The sequence below is a fragment of the Amphiprion ocellaris genome, chromosome 16, assembly GCF_022539595.1.
Source record: "Amphiprion ocellaris isolate individual 3 ecotype Okinawa chromosome 16, ASM2253959v1, whole genome shotgun sequence".
NCBI classification, from domain to species: domain Eukaryota; kingdom Metazoa; phylum Chordata; class Actinopteri; family Pomacentridae; genus Amphiprion; species Amphiprion ocellaris.
The window spans coordinates 18199026-18223536 of NC_072781.1; the positions used below are offsets into that span (position 1 = coordinate 18199026).

Sequence of the window (24511 nt, forward strand, 5' to 3'; positions counted from 1 at the left end):
CTTTTCTTTTTTTTGTAAATAACAGTCCTCACCGCAACGTGCACACGTGGAAGCCACAAAAGAACTGTTTTAGAGATAACAGGAGCTTTTTTAAAAGATTACCCTGTCCGCAAGTCATTACCGGGCCCCGATAAGAGTTTGTCATCGCGTGGTAATGTTCCAGAGATCCTGTTGTTCCCCTATGCTGCCCCTGCCCAGCCCCTCAGCCCCACTTTACTCTCTCTCACTCATGCCTTTCTTAAATGGGAGCAGTGTGGTGTTGTTGTGAGGTGAGGCCATGGTCTGCTGAACACCGTGACATTCATCTAAATGGAATCAGATAAAGCTGGGGGACTAAATACTTTCAACATAAACATCACCTGGAGCCCCGGGCGTGGGCCCCGGGTCTGTGCAGCAGCCAACTGGAGTCTGCAAACATCAGGGTGAGTAGGGAGCTCAACCAATAGCAGAGGTTGAAAGGAGGGAGGGAAGTCACGGCTAACCAATCCGAGGAGCTTCTGGCAGCAGATATCAGATGAGATCAGGCCTGTGGGTTCCTTCCACGCCAAGCGATACCCCCAGATGTGGGCGAGGAGAGGTGATGTAGGGGTGAGAATGAGAGAAACGGATATGACCTTTGCATGCGCAGCTCAGGTTTCCTGGGTTGAAGAAAGTGTTTGGAGAAAGGTGAGGAAAGTGGGCAACAATTACAGTAAGATGTAGGATACAAGTCAACACAAAGGAAAACTTGTCAATTTAATGGTTTTCTACCGTACTGTCAACACAGGTTAAAAGGACATGAGTTAAAACAGGAATAAACATACCTCAGACAAATAATTATCCTCATAAATGCAGCTGCCGCTCAGCTCCAAATTATTCCACTACCTGGAGTGTGAGCTGCCTAACGAATTCTCCAAAATGTCAGGGGAGGGTGCTGAGAAAACAATGGAAGGTGGGATAATTACAGAGAAAATGAGAGATGAACTCAGTGGTAACCCTCACCGAGGAGGGGAAAGCCAAATTGCAAAACATCTCACAAAAATGAAGGGGAAGAGACAGCGGGCTTTCAGTAAGTTGTGTGTGCAGGCTTGAACCTGCCCATCCTGGATAAAGCTATTTGTCAGCAGCAGAGGAGAACACACTCATGGGAACTGAATGACCTGCTGTACTTCACTGTCTATAGCACACAGACTGTGCAGGGTCAGCTCTGCCTCTGCTTGCTGCACATAGAGGACTAATTCAGTGGCTACTTATACACATGATTGAGAATGCGGATCAGCAAGACTACCGTGTATGATTGATTTGGGGTTAATTCTCGCTCTATGTGCGTGAAACTGAGATTTTCATCTGTTGAGTGAGCGTAAATGCTCCTAACAGCTCTGCATCCCAACACACTTAATCTTGTGTTTCTGACACTACTTTGAATCTTGTTTCAGGAGGGGGCACTAAGAGTTGAAAGCCAAGCAGCAGATGGAAGCAAGTCTTCCAGGAAATTAGTGGAGGTGGGGTGCAGCAGGAACATGAGCTGGCACCGTGTTCGCCAGTTTGTTTTCGATGAAAGAAGAGGCCTTAAAAAGAGGAATAAAGCACATGTAAGGTGAAAAAGGGAAGTGAGTTTATCAGAGCCATTTTGGCTAGCTGGGTGGTAGCCTGTGTATAGGCAGCGGGACAGAATAGAAAACCTGCAGTGAGGCCCCGCATACTGATGATCTGGCTGTAACGGCTGGATCGGCTCTCCGGCAGTTATTCATTAAGCCATTAAAGGAACACAACCGAGTCATTTGTGTGGCCTTCTGTTTCAGACTGTTTTTCTTCTCCTTGTATTGTGCAGGAGGCAGAGAAGAAACAGAATACACGTCAATGAATAACTCAGAGGTGAAGAAAAGAGTGAAAACGGTCAGACCTGGGCAGTGAGCTGAAGCCAGCTGTTGGCCCTCCTTCTAGGCACAAAAGAAGTAATTAATTGCGGAAGTGGCTCATGCAGGACCTAATTCACTTTTTAGGACAGTTTGATAAATGAAGGAACATTCAAATTCAATCTACCTGGATTGAAATTAAAAGAGGATAAGTCAAATGAACACTCAATATAACAGATCTTTCACAAAGTGCTTGCCATTACACAGCAAAGACTCTAAGTGACTTTGCCTCCTAGTGAGGGATAAGAGCGCCCTCTTGTGTTTACATTTCCAGACAGGAAACAAGAGGCAGGAAACATGTAGGTGATATTGATTTTATTGCCATCTATATATACACATATATCTTCTTTCTCTTGTAATATTTATATAGCTTAAAGCATTATGATCACTGTGTAAACAAAAAACAATGGAAAAAAGCTAAACTTTAACACCATTACAATGACTTTTTAAATCTTCTTACAAAACATACTGCTCAAGACATGTCTCTCATCTACATGCCAGGATTTTTGCACAGTATTATTTTGTAAAACTCATGTAAGTATAAAGAAAAGCAGCAAGTGTTAATCAATCTAGTGCCTAATGATAAAGAGGCAGTTTAGGACATGTTGCTTCCACAATACTGACAAGAGTAAATGAGGATACACAGCATTAGGTGAACTACAGCTGATCATCTGCTGGGTTGTGCGACTCCATGCTGGCTCTCTAAGAGATCCTACAGTATGATAGTGGGAATATGTGAAATGGATCTGCAGGAACAACATGTATTCCCTTAAAATAGGCCTGGGTTGCCATAGTGACACTGCCAGTGGTTAACACGATAGAGAAACAGCACTGATGTGTGTATGAAACACAATAACACACTAAAAGGTCCCATAGATGGAGTTACTGTGTCATTTCAGGACAACTACACACGCTACAAGGCAATTAAACACACAATCACTGAAGTTTGTTCATTGTCATACAGAGGATTTTGATGATGAGATGCATAAAAAGGAGGGAAAAGCAGAGCGAAGGAGGGGGCAGCAAATCATTTCAGTGTCAGGTTTTGATTGTGATGAGCAACAGTGGCAGCAGCATAGATTATTTGTGTGTGAATGATCCATCGGAGGTCTGATTAAAATGAGTTACAACACATTTTGACAGCTCTTGTAATACACACACACTAGAGAACAACTTTTTTATACAAACATCAAAGTATACAGACAGCAAAGAATCCTCTCAAGTCTTCATAAAAATAGAAAATTAAAAATTCCATTTAGATTAACGGAATGGATTAATGAACAACCGCGATCTATTTGACTGAATTCAACTCCCTACATAAGCTAATTGAATGGTATCACTCAGGTGGCAGCAGTCAGACTCCTCTCCCCTCTGTGTGTAGGGAGATAATAGACTATTAAGTGTCTAATAAGTGCAGGGCGGCCTGGCTATATAATTTTACTGCCATCCAACAATTACAGCGGCAGAGGCTTGACTAGTAGCAGGCTTTGGTCAGTCACTTATGAAGCACAACCTGCTGTGGATGAAATGCCAAGCTGAAATCAGTGTTATGTCTCAGTTACATGGATGGTCACACAGGTTCTCATTCCAATTTTGCAGTCTTTTTGGTTAAATCAAAAGTGTAAAAAAACAAATTTTGGAATTCAGTCATGGAGTAGTCACCGAGGTCTGCTATAATGACAGTGCATTTTCATAATGAAACATTCTGCCACATTTCATCTCAGCAACAAAAAGGCAAATTAAATCTGTAGCGCTACAACAGTACTAAAATTATGAATGCAGGCACATGAAATAAGGCTGAACAAAAGCAGTGCAGAAAAAAATCTAATGATTTAAATCCATTAACCAACCAGACAAAAAAAAAAAAAAGAAAAAAAAAAGACCGATATTGAGGTGGTAACAGCAATGTGTATTACTTCACTTGTTGGGGGAATGAGGAAACAAAGTGTGTTTCTTTTGGGGGGCTGTTACATGCATACAAATGAGCACAAACACACTGGTCATATCAAACATTAAGAAATGTCAATCTCATAGTCACAAACACAGGCAATCTCCAATGACACACTGACAGCTTCACACGGAGTAATCTCCTCGTAGCTCTCTTCTATTGATGTGGAGATGATCATCATGATTCTCCTGGATTCCAACACAGTTCATTCAAAATGATCAAGTTACTGAAGCTGAATGGCTGACCTTTGATTTACACCAGAGAGCGGGTCGTCCATTCTCTTCAAAACCCGCCTTCTTCGAGGTCACTCGGTGCTCTTCTTGTTCGGTTCCACCTCCTCTTCGGCAGGAATGGCTTCAGGGGTGACTCCCTCTCCTTGGAACAGCTCCTCCATCAGCTGCTCCCCAGCGCTGCCGGCCCGCGATGCCCACAGAGCGGCGCCCTCCCGCAGGCCCAGTGAGCGCAGCAGCCGCGCATAGTCCAAAAATGCAGCCTCGATAAGTTTATGTGCAACAGTGAGTCAAGGAGAACTCATAACATTTTAATGGGGACATAAAAACACAGCAATCTGTCACCACCAAAAACTATTCTTTAATTTAACTTCAGTAGAGCCTGACTGATAGGCTGAATGGCTTATTATACCGGCCTATCACAGAAATAATAGTATCAGCACGTCTTTTTTTCAAAACAGAACACTAGGCTGAAAACAAAATATTTGGGGTAATTTAAAAATGGTGTCATAACATTGTTTAGCCAGAATATTTTTTTTTCTAAAACACTCTCAGCAATGTCTGCAGCACATGTAGCAGAGTACAGTTCACAGCTTAGCAGACAATGCTGATGAGTTAAGTGTGACTAAAATCTAATTTACATGATACGACATGATTACATCCTTGAATATGTAATAATTTTAAAAAGTGATAACCAGTGCTGAAGCAATGAAGAGTAGGCAAGTGGTGTCTTTACAGTAAGTTGTGAAACACATTACTGGAGAGTAATATTCATTACCATATATATATATATATATATATATATATATATATATATATATATATATATATATATATATATATATATATCTATATATATATATATATATATATATATATATCTATATCTATATATATATATATATAGATAGATAGATAGATAGATAGATAGATAGATAATAACCATATCATCCAGCATTGTTGAGATGGCAATTTTGTACTACCTAATCTCTGATATCGACATCAGGAAGTGTTGATTCAATGAACCTGATCGGAAACAAGTAAGCTCCACATACGCACAGAGGACCATTTAAAGGAAAAACTTTAAAACTTAAACAAGTGGCCAAACACAGTGAAGGCAAATGCTTTGATCTCAGATATTCTTAGCACTTCCTTCCTGCTGGTGATATGGCAGTAGTACTTTATAATCAGTCACAGTGCAGTTTCTGGCATTTGTGTATTTTCTTTCATTTTCCTGGTATCCACAGCCCCTACTAGCACTGAGGAGAACAGAACGGCATGGCTCAGATTGTTTTTATGGTTACCTTTTTGTACCATATGTGTCCTCCACTCAGAGTTTTTCATGCAAATGTGAGGCAATTAAGATTTACATCAATGAGGGTAGGTTAAAAACGAACACATTTCTCTACATAAAGCAATGTAAGACAGAAAACACAAAGTACAGTCTTCACTGTGACTGTAACAGTTACACTTTACCTCTCTAATTATAAACTGCATGAAGATGTTGCAGGGCTGTTGTACTGATTTCACTGGCTTTAGACGTCTGAGTGTATTCAGCTTCTTCCAAAATCTGTGTCTGGTGTGCAGATGTACATTACACTTCACGACCTACAAACTATGTTGTACAAAAATGTGGTGTTAGATTGTTAAACTGTTATTCATCATATTTGTGTTAAGAATTTTCTTGGACAGGCTACCATGGCTTCATGACGCACTGGAAGCATATTTTGTATGACCCCTGCCCCCAACACAATAATAGTATAAAATCAAAAGCACATTAGTTTCAGTGGTTCAGTAATCGCAAGTTACTACACTTCATACAGCCTACAGTTGGCTAGCTAGTTATGCAAATGCATCTTTCCTGGAAGCCAGAATTTGTAGAACAGCTCAGTCATCTTATTTAAATTTCCTAAGAGTAAAACAGAGGTGGATCAGCTTCATAAACAGTCGCACTAATGGAGCGCTAAGATTCCCCACCAACATCAGCCTCTACAATGACCATTTTACATCGGCTAGTTTAATAAACCTTCACCAGAGACAACTGACATTCTCGCATAATTCACTACTGTTGAACAGGGGCAACCCAAATGTCTCCTTCCCCAGCCTACATCCAACTATCCTGCTAACATCTAGTGCAGTACATGTCCATCATTGACAGTTAGTTGCCCTGTTGTAGTGTATTGTAGTAGGTAGCTTTAAGGTCATGAAAATTCTGCATCCACAGTGCATGTTTATGATTTCACATCTAACCCGTTTGACTCGGTTAAAACAAAGTTAGTATAGTTCATCTGGTTGTGAAAGCTACCAACATTTCAGAGCAGAGACTACTGCTTATTTCTTCAACATTTTAAAAGCTAATTTTATGTAACTGATGACTACCTTTAATTATTAAAATTTGTCAGGGAGGTTAATAACTGTTGTCTGTATTGTGACAAGTTTTTTATTTTACTGCTTTACTCAAACTTTAATTGGTGATGCACACTAATAATTGTGTTTGTGCTTGGGCTAAATTTCAGTAAAATAGGGCTCTTTATGTTGATTTATCAATGTTTTTGTGATACACCTATATTTATGCAATTGTGCAGCAAAGGCCAAATAAAAAGGAAGGATTAGTTCATAAAGTCTCATAATGGCTCAGAACAGGGTATTTTTTTCTGAAATATTGCTTAATATTAATGTGACTCTCCTAACAAAATCCTCCCCTCCAAGAGAGGCTGCTCTGGTCTGGTCCCCATAAATCATAACTCATTTTGTGGCTGACCATTAAACAAGCCACAGGGGATGTTTCAGTGTATACACAATAATTACACATTCCTAGATTAAATACTATTTTAAGGTGACCTATGTCTAGAGTCTCTTTTTTCCTCTTTTCTTCTTCTGTTCTTGTTGTTTATGGCCACATATGGAGTTACACAAAATGTACTGCATGAGAAAAATGACCGGATAGTATAAAGCTCATTTTCTACAAGTAATTGCCTGAGACAGAGAACTAATTAGTGGGACTGATGTATAACAAATTCTTTTCTTGTTGGGGGATATGGATAATCTCAGATGAGATGAATGCCCTCATTTAAATAAGGTGGTAAATATATAAACAGCTGAGGCAAAAACAAAAATGAAATATAAGACAACTAGTAGCCAGACAACACAGAAAGTCCTACAGATATTTTACTCAGTATCTACTTTCTGTTCTATACATCTATGGTAAGGTGAGATACAGTGTTTTCTCAAGGTATAAATGGTAGAAGTTCTTTAACTGAGCTCTGTGACCACAATGTGATATCGGCTACTGGGAACATGTGAAATGTAGCTTGACGTGCTCTGTGAAGCATCTAAATTGACCTTCACAGTGAAAAAGCTCCCCGCTATAAGGTGCGAGTCTGTCACTGAGATGGACAGAGTGAGCAGCGGATGTAACTCTAGTCATAAATGGCCCTCAGAGAGCACAATAATGGGTCCTCAAGAAGGATATTGGAAGAGTCATTGGCCTCCATCACCCCATACTTCAGACAGGCTTCGATGAAGAGGGCGGCCCGATCAAAGTGCCTCATACTGCCCAGGAGATAGAAAGAGGAAAAGAAAGACAGAGGCAGGAGGAGGTGAGAGCCGTTATCAGTAACCAACATCATCCCTGCCTCGATGTCTATGATCCTAAAGCATACATCAACCCTGTCGTCCTGATGCCTCTCTAATTCCCTGTGAGAGCTTTTTGCTGCCAGAGGCATCTCAGAGCACAGACTGTCAAGGAGGAGGACCGGTGGACCAACATCAGATTGATGCTGAGGTAAAAGATACAGGGTCAGCCAACACCATATACTGTGATGTGTTCTTCTATGTAGTTAGGAGGAAAAGGAGAGGAAGAAACAAGGAGACTAAAGTGTTCGATTCAGTCACTGGATAAATAAATCTCATGTAATGAATCTTGAAAAGGGAATTTCAGTTTAGAGAATAATTTGTGACAGTGGATAGTTGGATATATGAGGAATTAATACAAGATGAGGCTATCACAATGTCAAAATATTTTCACTAAAAATTATGACAAAAAGAATTCATGATCCTGACATTATCAAGATATCTAAAGCACATGTGAACAAAAAATAATGGTATAAGCTAAATTCATCTTTAACTTTGTTTATGGTTTATTTTGGAAAATAAATTGCTCTCAAAATGCCAGTGTAGGCAGGCAGAAAGACAGTCTGCCACCATAACTGTACTGTATATTGTTCATATGTTGGATATAAACCTCAATAGAGGTATATCGCAACATTCCTAATACAAAGCTAAGTAATTGAACAGGTTTGTAGTATTCATATTTCTCTAGCAATATACACAGTAGTTGTAACAGCAACAATTATCAGATGGTTCTTACCTGTGGAGCATCTCTCCTACTTTGTAAAAGCAGCCCAAGGAAAGCAGCACCAGAATGGCTTTGGATTTCTGGTTGACCTGTGGGGAGCACAGGTGTTCTGCCCAACGCTTCAGCACATCTGAGCTCTCTGCTGGGTTCAGACGCACCTAGAGGCACAGAAAACAAACAAGACCCTGAAACTGCTTTCTTTATCAAAAACTTGCATCTACCTATGCGAAGCGTGATCAAAAAGTTCTGAGACATTTTAGTACAGAAATCAAAAACCGGCCCCAATTTAAAATTGGACGCTATCCGAATTCGATAAATTTGTCCTTTTGTGCAGCAATACATCACTCCCAGTGCTTCTGCAATGCTTGTAACGCTCTATGGAATTCCCATTACGTAAACATGTCAAGCACCATCTGGCATGGTCGCTGAAACTCCTAAACTGTGTCAATACGACGATCCTTCAACTTGCATTTCATTTTGGGAAAGAGGAAGAAGTCACATGGAAAATAACAAAATCAATACAGAAAAATCACTGTATAAATGTCACAAGTGTAATTCATCTACGCTCTTTTATTTTAACAAGCTTCCAGAATCTTAACACTCACCCTCCACCTATTCACAAGCTATCCAAACATTACACAGTATCTAGTGTTTCTTTTTGATGGATGCCTTCATTCTGAGTTACCTTTGCCAGCCATGCTGCTCGATTCCACTCCCCGTAGGTCTGCAAGTAGCGGCAAGCATCCGCTGCCTTGTCAATCAAACATAGCAGCTGTACTCCCTCTGAAAACAGCAAAAGTGGACAGGTTATAAATGTCTGAGATGGAGAAATTATGGCCTATCATTACCCAAGGTGGCTAGGTGTCCAGATGACAGCAGTGATTTCTTAATAATCTGCTGTCAGCAGCCACACTGATATGATGTGAAATATTTGGTTTGGTTCCAGTACACATCAATCAATTTTAATCTAAAATAATGAGGTTAAAATTAAACACATGCAAAATCTATGAAACTACAGTCTGGTTATACTACACTGCACTGCATTATATTTAAAGGATAATTAATACAATAAATTATCTAGAGATATTGTAACACAGTATATGCTGCTTGTTCTCATTAAAACATAAGGTTGCTAAGTGGTTTCTGACATTCAGTAACACTACCTGCAAGCTTGCCATTAGCGATCATGTTAGTGGCCACAAGTTTGATTGTAGACTGTGAGGGGCCTGATGAGGTGATGGTGGTCACCAGGCAGGCCTTGAGTGAATCACAGTAGTAGCTGGAGTTGTCTGCGCTCGTCTCCAGTAATAACTGCACTGCCCTGTCCGTCTGAGAGCAACAACAAAGGGATGAGAATGTAATGACTAAGTTGGCAGAGGAAAAACAATGCATTAACAGCTCTGCCAGGTAACTGCTGTGTGTAAGCTGAACAAGACAAAATTGCAAAGGGAAATTATGTTATTATCATGCTTTTCATCTGGTGTAGATGAAGGCTCGAGCTCATGCTGGGGTCAGCACAGGCCGACCTGTCTGTCTGCCTGTTGGATGACTGCACTTCCAGCACACAGCTTGCTGATTGCAGCCTGTGATTAGAGTGAGAGTGCTGACATTGAGAGGGGAGAGAGGTGAAGCCAGTGCCCACAGGATGAGACGCTGAGGAGAACAGAAGAAGCACACATTGTCCTCAGCGCTGACATGATCTATTTACTGTGCCAATATGCATGTATGCACAGCTAAGGAGAGTGAAGGTGTGTATTTGTGTGTATGAGGGAGGCATCGTTTAGGGTCTGAAGGCTGTAAAAAAGAGAAATAGAATGAGGCAGATAGCAAAATGTGCTATTTAAACCGTCAAAATGATGCAACTGCTAAAAGGTACAAAAATCAGTTATTTATACCAACCACAAGACACACGCGGTGAAATCTTAAGTCACTTAATTTACTTGACAACAAACATTTGAGCAAGAATCAAAAGTCACTCCCCACATGATGTGAAAGCAACTTGTATCTGTGGCCTCCCTCCAGACATACTAGCCCTGTTTTTATATAACTGTCAAGCAAATTTAAAATGCTACAAAGAAAAAGACACTGATTAGGCCTGTTTCTATCAACTGTTTTGGAACGATTACATTAGGCCACACACTGTTGTCAGAAAGTGGCAGTATAGGCTATGTTATACATAACTGTAATAAACAGAGCAGAACAAGCTGCAAGCAAAACCAGGCCATCAAAAAAACTTGAAGCAGAAGAAGAAGAAGAAACAAAACTTCAGCTATATTTGAACATGGAGAAAAGTTTTCAGAAATGATTTCAATTGCGAATTTTGTAAATATGCTTTTTTGTCAGCTGGTATTGGTCACGTTTCATATTGTACGGATGCGAAGACAACAAAAGAAATGTAAACAGCTGATAATTCATGCGAGTTAAATGTTCGCTACATCACAACTTTTTCCAAAAAGATGCTTTCATCTTCCAATGTAAGCATTAACATTTTTTCCAAAAAAAGTCAAAAACCACCTCAAGTATACGTACAAACTGGCGACATTTTTTTAAAAAATTATACCATATCCATTAACCTCATCTAATACGATGCTCCAAAATGAGCATAAAGCAAGACAACGGGGTGATGTAGTACTTACCTGGCCCAGCAGGAGGAGCTGGTCAGCACATTTCTTGGTGTGTTCATAACTGGAGCGCTTTACTTCTTGCAGGTGAACCCGATCCAACTGGAACTTCTGTTGAGCAGCACAGTTGAAGCAACAAGTTAGAGTACGTTTTTTGTTTTATTTGATATGCTGCTTCCAAAGATCAAAAGTGAATTCTCTGTTTATCTAGCCTGAAATATATCTACAAACACATAAAAAAGCACACTGTAGCAGCAGAACCCTACAGCATTCATCATTACGGAAAACAACAAGCAAATGTTTGTTTTTAGCACTGTAGCCAGGCAAAAAAAGAATCGCAGCTTTGTTGAGCCTTGTGTTTCTTTAGCATTCTGTACTGATGAGCGCCTGAACTTCTTCAATAAAATTAGGCTTTGGAAAAAACATCATCAGATCCTTCCCACAGCTGTCACAGATGTAACATTGCAGCAGCAGCTTGAGAAACGCCTGTAAGACTTGATTTATATTTAGACTCTCCTCTCTCTCATCCCTTTGAGGCATCTTTCAATATTGCTTTATCTAAACCTCCAATGTATCTTTACAACTCTATCCCAACTAGACTGCTCAAGGATGTTCTACACTTAACACTTCCATATTAAATCTAATTAATCTATCTTTACTAACAGACTACATACCCCTGCCTTTAAAGGTTGCTGTAATTAAACCTGTATTTAAAAAGTCCACTGTTGATCCAGGTGTTTTAGCCAATTACAGACCTTTATACAGCCTCCCCTTTATTTCCAACATAGTTGGAACGGCTGCAGCAAAGCAATTATGTGACCATGTGCACAGAAATGCTTTGTTTGATGAATTTCAGTTGGGATTTTGCCAACAATTTTCTCATTGCCTCAGACACTCGACTTATCTCTACTCTTGTACTGCTATATGTTAGTGCTGTGTTGATCACATTTTATTACAGCGACTGAAACATGTCATTGGGATTGAAGGTACTGCACTAGGCATGTTAAAATCATATTTACCTGATAGATTCCAACTTGTTCATGCCATCTGTGATTCAACATTATACATGCCTCCCTTAGGCAATAGGTATAGGGAACATAGCATAAATTTACACTGCTATACAGGCGGCACCCTGCTATATGCACCTACAATGTTAGATGAAATCAGTTTGTCAAACTTTCAGCATGTCTTGAGAACATGAAGACCTGGATGACCTGTAATTTCTTTCTTTTACATTCAAACAAAACTAAAGTTATTGTATATGGCCCTGAACACTGTCTAACCATACAGTTACTCTGTATGGCATTGCCTTCGCCTCCACTACTATTGTGAGTAGCCTTGGAGTTATTGTTAACCAGGATATATCCTTTAATTCACACATAAGGGAGGTCAATAGGATGGCCTACTTTTACTTGCGTATTATTGTCAAAATTAGATGCTGAAAAACTTGTCCATGCATTTGTAACTTCTAAGCTGGACTACTGCAATCCCTTATTATCAGGATGTCTCAATACATCTAAGAAAAACCTCGAGTTGGTTCAAAATGCTGCATCGAGAGAAGTAAGAGGAACTAGCAAATGAGATGATATTCCTCCCATATCAGCTTTTCTTTTTTGGCTCCCTGTAAAATGATGAAGAGAATTTAAAATCTTTCTCCTCACATACAAAGCTCTTAATGACCAAGCTCCATTGAATTTCAATGACTTCAGAGTACCATATTATCCCACACTTTGCTTTCAGACTGCAGGCTTACATGTGTTTCTGAAAGTCTCTAAAAGTAGAGCTTTTAGCTGTCATGCTCCGTACATGTAGAAGCAGCTCCCAGCTTAGGTTTGGGAGGCAGACATTCTCTCTAATTTCAAGATTAGGCCTAAAACTTTCCTTTTTGATAAAGATTATAATTAAGGCTTGCTCAGGTGGCTCTGAAACATCCCTTAGTTACGCTACTATAGGCTTCGGTTTCTGTGGAAGCTCTCATGCTGCACTAAGGACCTCTTCTCTACTCTCCTCTGGTTCACTCTACATGCATTTGCCACTCTTGCATGTCATTACCTTTGTGTCTCCTCTCTCCACTTGTTTGTGCTTTCTCCTCTCTTTCTACCCTACCTCTCTGCAGGTATCTCTGGTTCCTGAGCTGCATGTTTCTGATCTGTGTTTACTGGCCCCACCATCCAGCTCAGTGTTTACCGTTTGTGGTTTCTCACTTGTCTTCTTTTCTATCTTCACTTTCTCTTCATTCCATCTGGAAACAGATGGCCGCCCACCCTGGCTCTAGTTCTGTCTGAGGTTTTTCCTGTTAAAAGGAAGTTTTTCCTCCCCAGTATGTAAAGTGCCCTGAAATAACTTATGATGAACTGACTAATGTGAACTGAATTGAACTGAAAATTTGTATATGTGTGGGAGAGATACAGAGATGAAAAGAGTCGGTACACAGATTATACACTACAGACATTAAAAAGTAATGATGAGCAAAGAGAGAGATGGGAAGACAATTATAGGAATACAGAGTCCAGTGATGGAGAGTGTAATTATAGTCTTTAAAATATTCACAAGTTTCTCTGATGCCAGTGCCTCCTATACCGCCTTTCATTATTGTTGGCTGTTTCCTCACTATTTCATTACTTGTTCCCTGATGGGAGATCAGATTGTTTTTTTCGGTGAGCAAAGGATCGGCATAAAACATAAAAACAGGAATAGATGCTTCAAAGAATTAGATTTCATCAGTTTTATAATAAGACTAGGGCGGAGAAATGATACAATGAGGGGAAAGATAACAGCATAGTAGAAAATGAGCTACATAAGCACACTTTTGTATCTATATCTACCACAGAGGCTTTTTTTGCACTTTATTATGATGAATTCTTTTGCGAGTCACAGCCGTGGGCATAAATCCTTGCAGAGATACCAAATGAGTTTAGTAACTTCAGAGCTGTGTGCTCTGTATTGGAGTCTTGGATATTAGTAATTACAGCGAGGCTGCTGCCACTGAAGCTGTTTCATGACAACAGGAGTCAAATGTTGCTGCAGACTGTCTGTGTATTTCTTTGAAAGTCCTAACTTTGTGATCTCTGCATTGCTCCTCATTAACAGGCAGTGGAACTTTCACAAAAACTGAACGGCGCATCATTTAAAAAAAGAAATTAAAAAATTACAAGCTTATTTGAGACTTTTTAATTGGACCTCGACTTACTGAAATTAGACAGTCAATTTGCATTTTCCTTCTTGAAATCTTAATGCTAGCCAAAAGGTCCTCGACATTCTTCTCAAGTGACTAAGCATTTTTGATCAAAAAATGTTCTTTTTTTTCTTGACACTGCTTCCTTGGGTTTATTGAAGCAGGATTTGGGGAAAAACACCAGACCTACAAAAAACTCAGAGAATGCCTGTGTTCACCTACACAGTGGGTCAACTTTTTAATTACCTGCCACACTTTCTTCAAACTATCCAAGTATTTTCTGCAGCCTGGAAAAGTAGACTCGACACAAAAACAATACCTAGCACATCATCACCACTACAAAATGAAAAAAATAAGCCTTTCAACGAAAAACCAATGGCAACACAAAGGTGGATGTGTTTGTTCAGTGGGCTGTGGGGTTGCCATGTCAGCCAGCAGAGTGATGTAGGCAAACGCAGGACAGCAGGACAGGAGGACCAATCAATGGACTTCCTCTCAAGAAACCTTTTCTAAAAACTTCGGAACAAACTAGCTTGATAATTAAAGTTGAACAGAGAAGATTGTGAGTATTGTTTGTACAAGCCTTGGATGCTGGTTCAGCTCTGTCATCAGCAAAACGTATTGATCGGAGCAATAACATGGCACAAACAAGAGAGGGATTGTTTTTTTATAAATGAGAGTATCCGAGGGTGGGATGAAATCAATCAGGAAATGTTGGGGGAATTAAATGTAAACAGGAATGAAGTGATAGATGGATATGACCTCGGAGGTGCAAACGTGCAAGGTGTCTCACTGAAAATCAGAGCTTAGTGAGACAACACAGGAGCTATGCAATGTCATTAGTAATAGCCTATGTGGCCGCGGTGATGTTGATACTGTAGAGGACAAGAGACGGGCTGGTGGTGTCTATTTTTCTGGGCTGACTTGAAGATACAAATTGTTTCTGGATGACTGCTGGGGAGATTATACATGTACCTGTACAATATGCTTTCCATATGTACTACAGAACACACTCCAAAAACCTGTTTAGGTTTTCTCCTCTTCTCTTGTTCCACTGACCTGAAAGTAAGAGCTCTCACACAGGACGTCATGGCAGATGTCCAGGTGGTTCTGAGGTGATGGCTGGGTTCCTTCATTTTGTGCCTGACCCTCTGCAGTGGACACGATCAGCTGGCGAGCCTGTGCGAATGACTGGAGGTAGTGGGACGCCACTGTCCAGAAGTTGAGATCTGACTCATCCCCGAACAGCCTGTGATTTACCACAACAATGCATCAGCTGGCTTCAGAGTGGGTACTATCTGCTCTGTGGAGTAGTTAGTCAGTATCTGCAGTCTGAATCAACATGCCACTCAGTTTTCTTAGTAGCCTGGCTTACTAATGACCACAGTTCCTATATCTTCCAACCCACGCCTCGCTCTTTCAGCGAGCTCCCCTCCTCCTTCTGCGTTCTCTTCCATCATTTACTTCCCTAAGCCTCCATTAACATATCTGCACTGGCACACAGCTGTTGCTAGGTTACCTCGTGACATTAACAGTGGCAGGAAACGTGGACAGCCAGATGTACAGATAGCTCTCTGTGTACGGCCGAGGTATTCAAGGTACAAAAAAGGGTCTATTGGACTTCCCAGGTAAATCATGGCTTTAATAACAGGATGCAAACAGGAGGGACGATATTGCATTTCTGCACAGACTGGCTGTTCTAGATTTGTCAGATGCTCGAGGGAAATGAGAACTGAAGCAGAGATTAGATCAGAGTTGCTGACACAAGTTCTCATGTCATGCTTTTTTTGCTGAGCTACAGAATCACACAGTACAGTTACAGCCAACATGAACCAATGTTTTTGCAGATAATGTAAATATTTTAAAAAGAAAGTCATTCTACTTGCCTCATAATATTATACTATCTTTGTTAGATCAGAATACTTATTGTAATTAATAAACAAGCTGCATTATCGATATTGATATTCCACAAATCCGCGGTTTCTGTGCCATACAATTATGTTTTACTGAAGTTAATAATCTTGTTTTGCTCTTTATTTATTTAGTTTGATTGTATTATATATCACACATTTATTTTACTCTATGTTGTATGTTACCATAATTTTTCCCTTCCATTTTACAGTCTACACAAACTATCCTTTGGTTAGAACTCAGCTGAGCTTTCAGAAGTCTTTGACATATGTGCTTGTCTGACAAAATAATTGTCCTGGGTTACCAGTAAACCCTCATGCGCACAGGGCAATCTGTACAACAACAAACAGTTGTAACTCCATGCAGTGTTGTAACTCACCGTGAGACCAGGAGGCAGCGCTGCAGCAGACTGAGCTCTGGGTCCTGTAGCACACTCTTCATATCACTGGAGAGCCAATCAGAGACAGACAATCAGAACACAGCCAGAGCCAATTACACTTCTCAAACACAGCAGGCCCAGTGTGGCTGTTACAGGAGATTCTTCTTATCTGTCAGCCCTACTACTTGCTCTTTGGGCCTGCTGTCTAAACACAGAGGACCCTGGGCCTCTAAGCCTGGAGTACATAAACAAAAAACAACACTTGGCTCAGATATATTGACATATATACATATGCGCTGACAACTGATTGTTGGTGATTGCATCATGGCAGTTACATTAAATATTCTGCTTTGAGTTACTGTTTGTGACTGCCACTGGAAGAACTCTGGAAAGCTGTAGTGTCAAAACTCACTTCGACAATGAGTTGAGCTGCTCCTGGATCAGTCCTTTTATCTCGACTTTCTCATTGTAGTCTCTGAAACAGAGGGATCAAAGTGAGTCAAACAGCTCCTTTTACACCTTTCTAAAATAAAACTTGACCTGATGTTAAATAGGAATCTCAGAACCTGCTCAGGTAAGTCGATGTGTCAGGCAAAGTCTATTCTAACGTTTATGCTGAGGTCAGGTAGTTCACTGTGCACGCTGCTAGTATAGCTGCCTGGCTTTTGATAAGGCAGCTGTGTGTGATTAATGAAAGAAACACTCAGGTCTCAGTTAAATGGGTTTGTAACTACATCAGGCTATAGTTGAACACAGATGTAGCTGTCGGCAAAAAGAAACAACAAAAACGCTCTCTGAGGACAGCCTCTGCTGGATCCCATGCTGACTGGCTTACAGAAGTCAGTGGCTCATACTGGCAAATAGGTTATTTTTTTATGAGGTAATAAACGGAATGCTTGGGTGTTTGGCAGATGGTGTGGTGTTATAACAACAACGAATTAAAGCCAGTCATATATATGTTGACGGTTAGAAATTCATTCACTATTGTTTTGATTTATTCTGGCAAATCCAATTTAATTTCAAATCAGTGTATATTTCATATACTATTAAACAAAACTACCTTAGAACTTCCTGCTCACAACTAATCCTAGTCAGTCACTTACCACTGAAGTAAGGGTCAGCCTTACATGTAAAGTGAAACTGGATTAAAAATTGATTCCATTGCCAAGTTTTATAACCAATATCCCACTTCAGCTGATATATATTTTGGCTCAGCCATAATCAGACTAAAAATACGTCCACATTCTAATGATAAAGGAGGATTTGTTTTTTAGATAAGACAGCTAAAAAACCTCATTATACTGATTCATTAAGTTTTATGTAATATACCGTATGAGGTGAGAAGATGGTCAGACTGTAACTGCCCATCTGTCTTCATCCCCTAGTTGAGCGATGTCCATTATACAACTTAAAATGCAGTTTAACCTAAAGCAGCTCTGCTCAATCACTGATGCCTGCTATGTGGACATCAATAATTAAACAACACTGGCCACTATCAATATGCTTCTCAGCGTACATACTCCGAACACCTTGCTTTAGGGTTAGGTACAAGCATGTGATTTTTATTTTATAGCTTGTGTCCCAAGATTTACAATAAAGAACTGGGTGTATTCAAATCCATTGATCAACCCAGGGACTGATCTTACAGCCTGGTACAAGTTGAGGGAATTCCTAGCGCTTAAATAATCTGTTCACAACATGATCTTTTATGCATCAATTAGCTTTCAGTTTCATGGAACTAACTTAAATTCCTTAGTGCACATACATACTTTAAACACGGTCATTACTTTGACTCCTAACTGCTTTTGGGTGTTTTTTCAAAATCCAAATGCCAGCTGAATTTGACACTTCAAATTTACCCAGGGGGACCTGTGTGATTGTAATGTACATGTTATGTTAACCCAGCCAATAATCAAAGACAATGTTGGTCAACTGAAATTGTATCTACTTTTCAATCGAATAAATGGTCTGAGAGAGAGAGAGAGAGAGAGAGAGAGAGAGAGAGAGAGAGAGAGAGAGAGAGAGAGAGAGAGAGAGAGAGAGAGAGAGAGAGAGAGAGAGAGAGAGAGAGAGAGAGAGAGAGAGAGAGAGAGAGAGAGAGAGAGAGAGAGAGAGAGAGAGAGAGAGAGCACTGAGTGCGCTCTCCCTGGTAGCCTTACTAGCTTAAAGTTTTTTTTTTTAAAACCAAACACACGAAAAGCTACTTTGTGTAGAATATTAAATCATTTTAATATTGTTATTTTATACTGAAATGAAGACAGCCCACCAGATCACACCTGGCCATGTTCATGTGATTTCAGAAAAAAAAACTACATGAACTTGTGATCACAGCACAGGAATTATTGAGGAACAGAACGCAGACAAGTCAGCCTACATTTTTAGATGATATGTCATGTTAAGTTGTTGAACTGTGATATGCAAACTACTGTTTGCAAAAATTGCACTTGTATGGCCACACCTACAACTTCTTTGACAAGGTGTCAATTAGTTTGGAGCCAACTGAGAGTAAATGCTCGGTAAGCATTAAATAAGTCAGACCTAGTAGTGTCCATTTGGTTGGATAAGTTCAAAGATGTGAAAATGTGGGGAATATTTAAAGCTTATCTGTCACTCCCACCGCCACAATAATGGACTCATCTTGGTAAGCTACTGATGACGGCGATGAAAGCAACACCGGCAATTGGCCAGCCAATGAGAGTTTGTGCAGATGCGAAACATCAACCAACCAATCAACCTGGAGATAGCTCTGCCAGAGGAGATATTTATGGTGACTTGTTCAAAGGCGACACTTACACTTGAGTGATGTCCATAGTAAAGGTTCCTGACCAAGGCTGTAGCAGAAGGAAAGCCTTGAGGGTGAGGGCAGCTCGGGGCAACAGCAGGTAGGGGCACCACACTGGATCTGTTTATTTTACCCACAGATGAGAAAGAACACAGTGTTAGACCATGGCTTTTATTACCATAACAGGTGACATGACAGCACGTCATTATGTAATGTCAAACTAACCAGTGAGGTCTTGTTCATCCATGCGGTAGCTGGCAGACTTCATGGCCATTTCCAGCACTCGGATACAGCCATCGTCTGATGCTAGCACAACCTTGTCTGATGTGCACCAGTCAATGTCTAAGATACGGTAGTTAACATTGCGACCAATCCGCATGCTGCTGACCATTTGGACCTGCAAGACAGCAAGAGAGCCAAGGTAGTTAATTTGAAACTGCTACCTAAATCTTTACGTTATACTGTCTACAACAAGTATAGCAAGTTGGTCACAAATTCAGTTATTTTGCAAAATTCTGATGGAGACAGACACAATATGGGATGGTTTTGCACCAAAAACAAAGGATGGCCAACACAGTGTACTAATGTAAACTAATTTACGTGGAGTATAATAGGATACAGAATGAAAGAGTCAGAGGAGATGTAGTTATTTCAGAAAATACTCTGAAATCAATTTCTTTTTTGGGGGTGCTTTTTACATGGCTCTTTGGGTGTCAGTGAAACCCAGATGTCAGCAAAGCGCTGAAGCATTTCGGAAAGCTCTCCTGCACTTCTTTTCCTCCCCGAGTCTTTTTGCTCCTCCCTCTGTCTCTCTCTCTCCATCTCTTTGCTGCTTTATAGCTCTCCCTTGTTTCCCTCAGCAGCTCGATCTATCTGTTGTCTGACTTTTACAATTGTTGACTGAAAACTACGCCTCATCTTGCCACCCCTCAACTGGAATTACTGCCTCATGGTTGTATGGCTCCGCCAATCTGTCAAGTTGAATGAATTTACATTCATATTTATCTAGACTCACATAATACATGCAGTGAATAGGGCTGCAGGATATATCATTTTAGCATTGGCACAAGACACAACGTTTCTTGACATGCAGCCTTCCCATGTGCACAGCAAAATGAGTGAGGAACAAGGGAGAAACACTGAAAAAGAAGATTTGATGACAAAATGGAAACATAATGTCAGTTGTATGTCTGCACAATTAATAGAATATTAATTAGAATCACAATTTTGACTTCCCATAATAAAATGAACACAACAGTCACGATATTCATGTTTACTATGGTCATTGAAAACAGAAAATGTAGATAAAATCTTATTGTTTCACCTTGGGTAAATCTGACAGTAACAAGCCTTATTTCACTCTTTTCAAAGTAATTTTTGGTCCCACATCTGTTTGAGTTGGTGCACTGCAGTAACCAAATGGAGACTGAAGGCATTTTGCACACAGTCACCTAGCTAGTGTCTACTGTAGCCTGCATTGTAGGTGTATGGTGAACATTGGGGAATTGTAGTGTCTACTGCCAAGTACAAGTTCAGCAAGTGAGATGTGTTGGGGACCTATCAATACGGTGTTTTGCCTCAAGGAGATGCACTGAATTCTGAATAATTTAAGTTTCATCTTGGACATTAACGGGACTGTCGCACAACATGGAAGTAAAAGCAGTACTCTATTTATTGAAATCTGAAAGTGGAAAATTTTGTCTTGAAAAATTATTAATAAATGTAATACATAACCTAATCATCAGCTTAATCACAATTGACATCTTGGCCATTGTCGTGGGTATTTGGGCTACAGAAAGGACACACTGATGAGAAACAAGAACTCTGTCGACAATGTATGTATGTTTTGTAATTGATGCGTCGAAGAAGCTACAAATTAAAACCATGGATGCTTCATAGAAGGAAAGAAGATCTATACAATAACTAAAGTCTAAAGGTTAGAACTCAAGATTAGTGTCATCGAGTCAGTCTCTGGTCAAATGTGAAATATGATCACCAGCTCCTCTTCTGTTTCTGAATGATGGTATTGAATAATGGCCAGAGAAGTGTCTCTGCAGAACATTATGATGTAACAGTGTAGTTGACCTTTGAGCCATTGGGTATAAATGTCATCACTTCATTATTTGTCCTATTAAGCATTTGTGTGAAATTTTGTCATAATTACAAATTAACTGAACTGTTGAGTTATGGTCAAAAAGTCACAGTGACCATTGACCACTTGCTCATTCAGTTAATCCTTGAATCCACGTGAACCTTTGCGACAAATCTAAAGAAAATCCATCAAGCCATTTCTCTATCCAAACAAAAGTGATCCACTCGGACCACCTTGTGCTTCTTAATACACTAAATCGTCCATCCGTGTCCAAATTAATCTGATCTTCAGTTTTTAACATTCATCGCTGCTGGGGAAGCACAAACACTGTGTCATGGATACAGATAAACAAAAAATTGCGTAGTCTGTGACATTAGATCAAATGATGAACTAGAGCGCAAACTAGCCCGAAGGATTCTTAGTTGAGCTGAAACAAAGAGTGTGCACAGAGAACTTTCTGGATGATGATGATGATGATGACTTTGGTAAACAAAGTTAAAGAGGGGGAGAGGATGTTTGCCGCCTTTAGGCTCCAGCATCATCCATCGTACTATGGCTCAGCTTATATATGTCGGGGAAAAGCTTTTAAGGCTTGTGTATGGATACTTACAAGGTACACTATAATGATTCTTTAATACAACAGGACAATTACAGTGGATATGCCATTACTACAGTGTTAGTATGAGAGAGGACATTAGTTAAATATACCACAACACATTACTGTAGTGCCTCAGTGAGTACAGCGCTACGGAAACCCATTAAGTCTGCCACAGTAAATCTGTAAAACCACTGCTATGAACCTGCAGACTCCCCTGCAGCTTCTGTCCTTTTATTAAAGTTATGCAGTGTAGCACTGTGATGCATGCTGGGAATTTATAATGCGTTACAAACAAGCCAATCAGTGATTTAACTGCAGCTCTTCAACATCACAGTGACACGACAACTGCCAAGGGTTTGTGTCTGTAGCCTCACCTCTTTGGTGTCCCAGACCTCTGCTCCATCTGTGTACATGACCAGCAACTTTTGGTTGCCTTTTCCAGGGGCGAAGCGAATCTTCTTCACCCAGCCACGATGTGTCGGTATTCCCCTGAAAACATTGACAGAATTAGTCAATTTAGAATGATTGCATTTTATAAAAAAAGACAGACTTGTTGACTTTCTGAATTTTTCTCACGTACTGTTCTTCTGACATTGAGGTGAGGTCAGTTTTTGTCACACATACAACATATTTTTACAGAGCAACACATCAAATTGTCATGTCCAAACGACCATAGACAAACCATCTGGTTCGATTAGAAAAATAATTACAGAAAACACCTAAAAATGAACAGTCCACGCAGATTCTTTGGGAACTAATTAATAGTAATGTAGCATAACACTAAAGCAAAAAGTGGGACACTAGTGATTTTTATATACATTATTCTTTGCTAGATTTTACAGATAATTGAATAATAATTTGTTCAGTAAAGCACAATGAAGAAAAAAAAAATCTCACAGCATGTCGGAATCCGTGTCAGTTAAAATGCTCCAATTTGTTCTACCAGTTACCCAAAACCTTAATATATTACATTTACTGATATGTAAGATCAAGAAAATCAGAGCATTCTAAAATGTTAAGTATGACATATTGTGTTTTCCTTTAATTTACTTAAATTGTATTCATGTTTTTTTTTTTTTTTTTTTTTTTTAAGTTATTTTTTTGGCCTTTTATCAGCTTTATTGGATAGGTGCAGTGAGAGAGAGAGACAGGAAATGGGAGAAGAGTCAGGGGAAGACATGCAGCAAAGGGCCGCGAGCGGGAATCGAACCCGGGCCAGCTGCGTCGGGGACCAGCCCCCGTACATGGGTCGCCCGCTTAACGCGTTGAGCTATACGAGCGCCCTGTATTCATGTTTTGCCTGTTACTTGCATAAGTTTAGCTGTTACCTTGACAAACGAGCTTTGAGGTCCCAGAAGTTGAGATTGCCATCCACATCTCCAAGCACCAGGGTGTCACCTTTCCAGGCAATGCAGGCAATACTACCCATACTACCCTGCAACGTAGAACAGGAAAGATATTCACTGAGTTATGAAGAGTCTTGCACAAAAAAAGGAAGAAGACATGCGCACACTGTGTATAGATTCCTAATTACAGCTGGAGTAGGGTAGGGTGTATTTTTTTGGCGTCATTTTCGCATAACTTTTCGGCATATTGAAATTTAAACAGTCTGACAGTAAATTAGACATCTTCACCTCCTCTTCGCTCTGCTTTCAGGCGTTAGGAAATCCTGTCAATGAGAGGAGACTATTTACTTGGCTATTTTTGTATGTTTCTCATCTAGTGAGAGAAGGGATATACATTTCCAATTTTTTTGTCTTTTCAGATTTCTGCCTACTTCAGCTTTAAGTCAAGTATTTCAAAGTTTCTAATAAGTTCACCTAAAAACTGTTTTGAGAGCATGTCTAGAACAGGGAAACAGAGGGTCAAGAGAAAACACATTGCCAGCCAAACAAAGCATCCAGCAGGAAAAAGCAGAGTCATTATGAAGACCAGTTCTCTTATGTACTGCGGATTCCACAAGTTTTATCTTTTTTTTTCCCCCAAACTTTTTCCAACATGCACTTCTTGCTAAATGACATAAAAATGACTGTACAATCTCTGTACAATTTATAATGACATTCTGTACAGTAAGGAGGTTTGGCATCATGTCAGTGTGGGCTCTTTGCCATAAAGGGCCATATTTTCAGGATTATTGACAATACTGTAATTGCATGTCCCCAGAGTGCTCTTTTCTTTGTCCATAGATCACAAAGCATACCTCTGAAAAAATGTAAATATTTGGAACAAGGCAAAAATCAGGGGTACTACTGGCATGGTACACTTAACAATTTGTGCAAATATTTTGAGATGAAACTTAAAAATAAAAAAATGGGGATGTGTAAAACTTGCATTATACTGGTAATAAGGGGTATATTATGGGACCTTTATGCTTCATGAATGTTTGAATTGTTTTAAATGGTTCCTAGACACAGAGCGATAAAATTACTGTCCACTAGCCTCACTAGTGAGTAGCTGTAGCTGTATCCTCCAACTACTTCTGAAATCAATGACCCTTCAGGCCAGCAGTCTGAAGTCTATGAT

General features: G+C 39.9%; 1 protein-coding gene across 1 annotated transcript in view; it reads right to left on the reverse strand.

Moving 5' to 3' along the window:
- Nucleotides 1-2195: 2195 nt before the first annotated feature.
- Nucleotides 2196-24511, reverse strand: part of wdr11 (WD repeat domain 11) — a 68728-nt gene continuing 46412 nt past the window's right edge. The window contains exons 17-29 of the mRNA XM_023275156.3: nucleotides 23317-23423; nucleotides 22363-22477; nucleotides 19524-19695; nucleotides 19310-19418; nucleotides 16929-16991; nucleotides 16517-16582; nucleotides 15286-15475; nucleotides 11067-11162; nucleotides 9594-9759; nucleotides 9116-9213; nucleotides 8443-8588; nucleotides 7546-7625; nucleotides 2196-4350 (exon numbers count right to left, since the gene is read on the reverse strand). Coding sequence (XP_023130924.1) covers nucleotides 4148-4350; nucleotides 7546-7625; nucleotides 8443-8588; nucleotides 9116-9213; nucleotides 9594-9759; nucleotides 11067-11162; nucleotides 15286-15475; nucleotides 16517-16582; nucleotides 16929-16991; nucleotides 19310-19418; nucleotides 19524-19695; nucleotides 22363-22477; nucleotides 23317-23423 — 1611 coding nt within the window. The 3' untranslated portion in view covers nucleotides 2196-4147. The remainder of the gene's footprint in view (nucleotides 4351-7545; nucleotides 7626-8442; nucleotides 8589-9115; nucleotides 9214-9593; nucleotides 9760-11066; nucleotides 11163-15285; nucleotides 15476-16516; nucleotides 16583-16928; nucleotides 16992-19309; nucleotides 19419-19523; nucleotides 19696-22362; nucleotides 22478-23316; nucleotides 23424-24511) is intronic.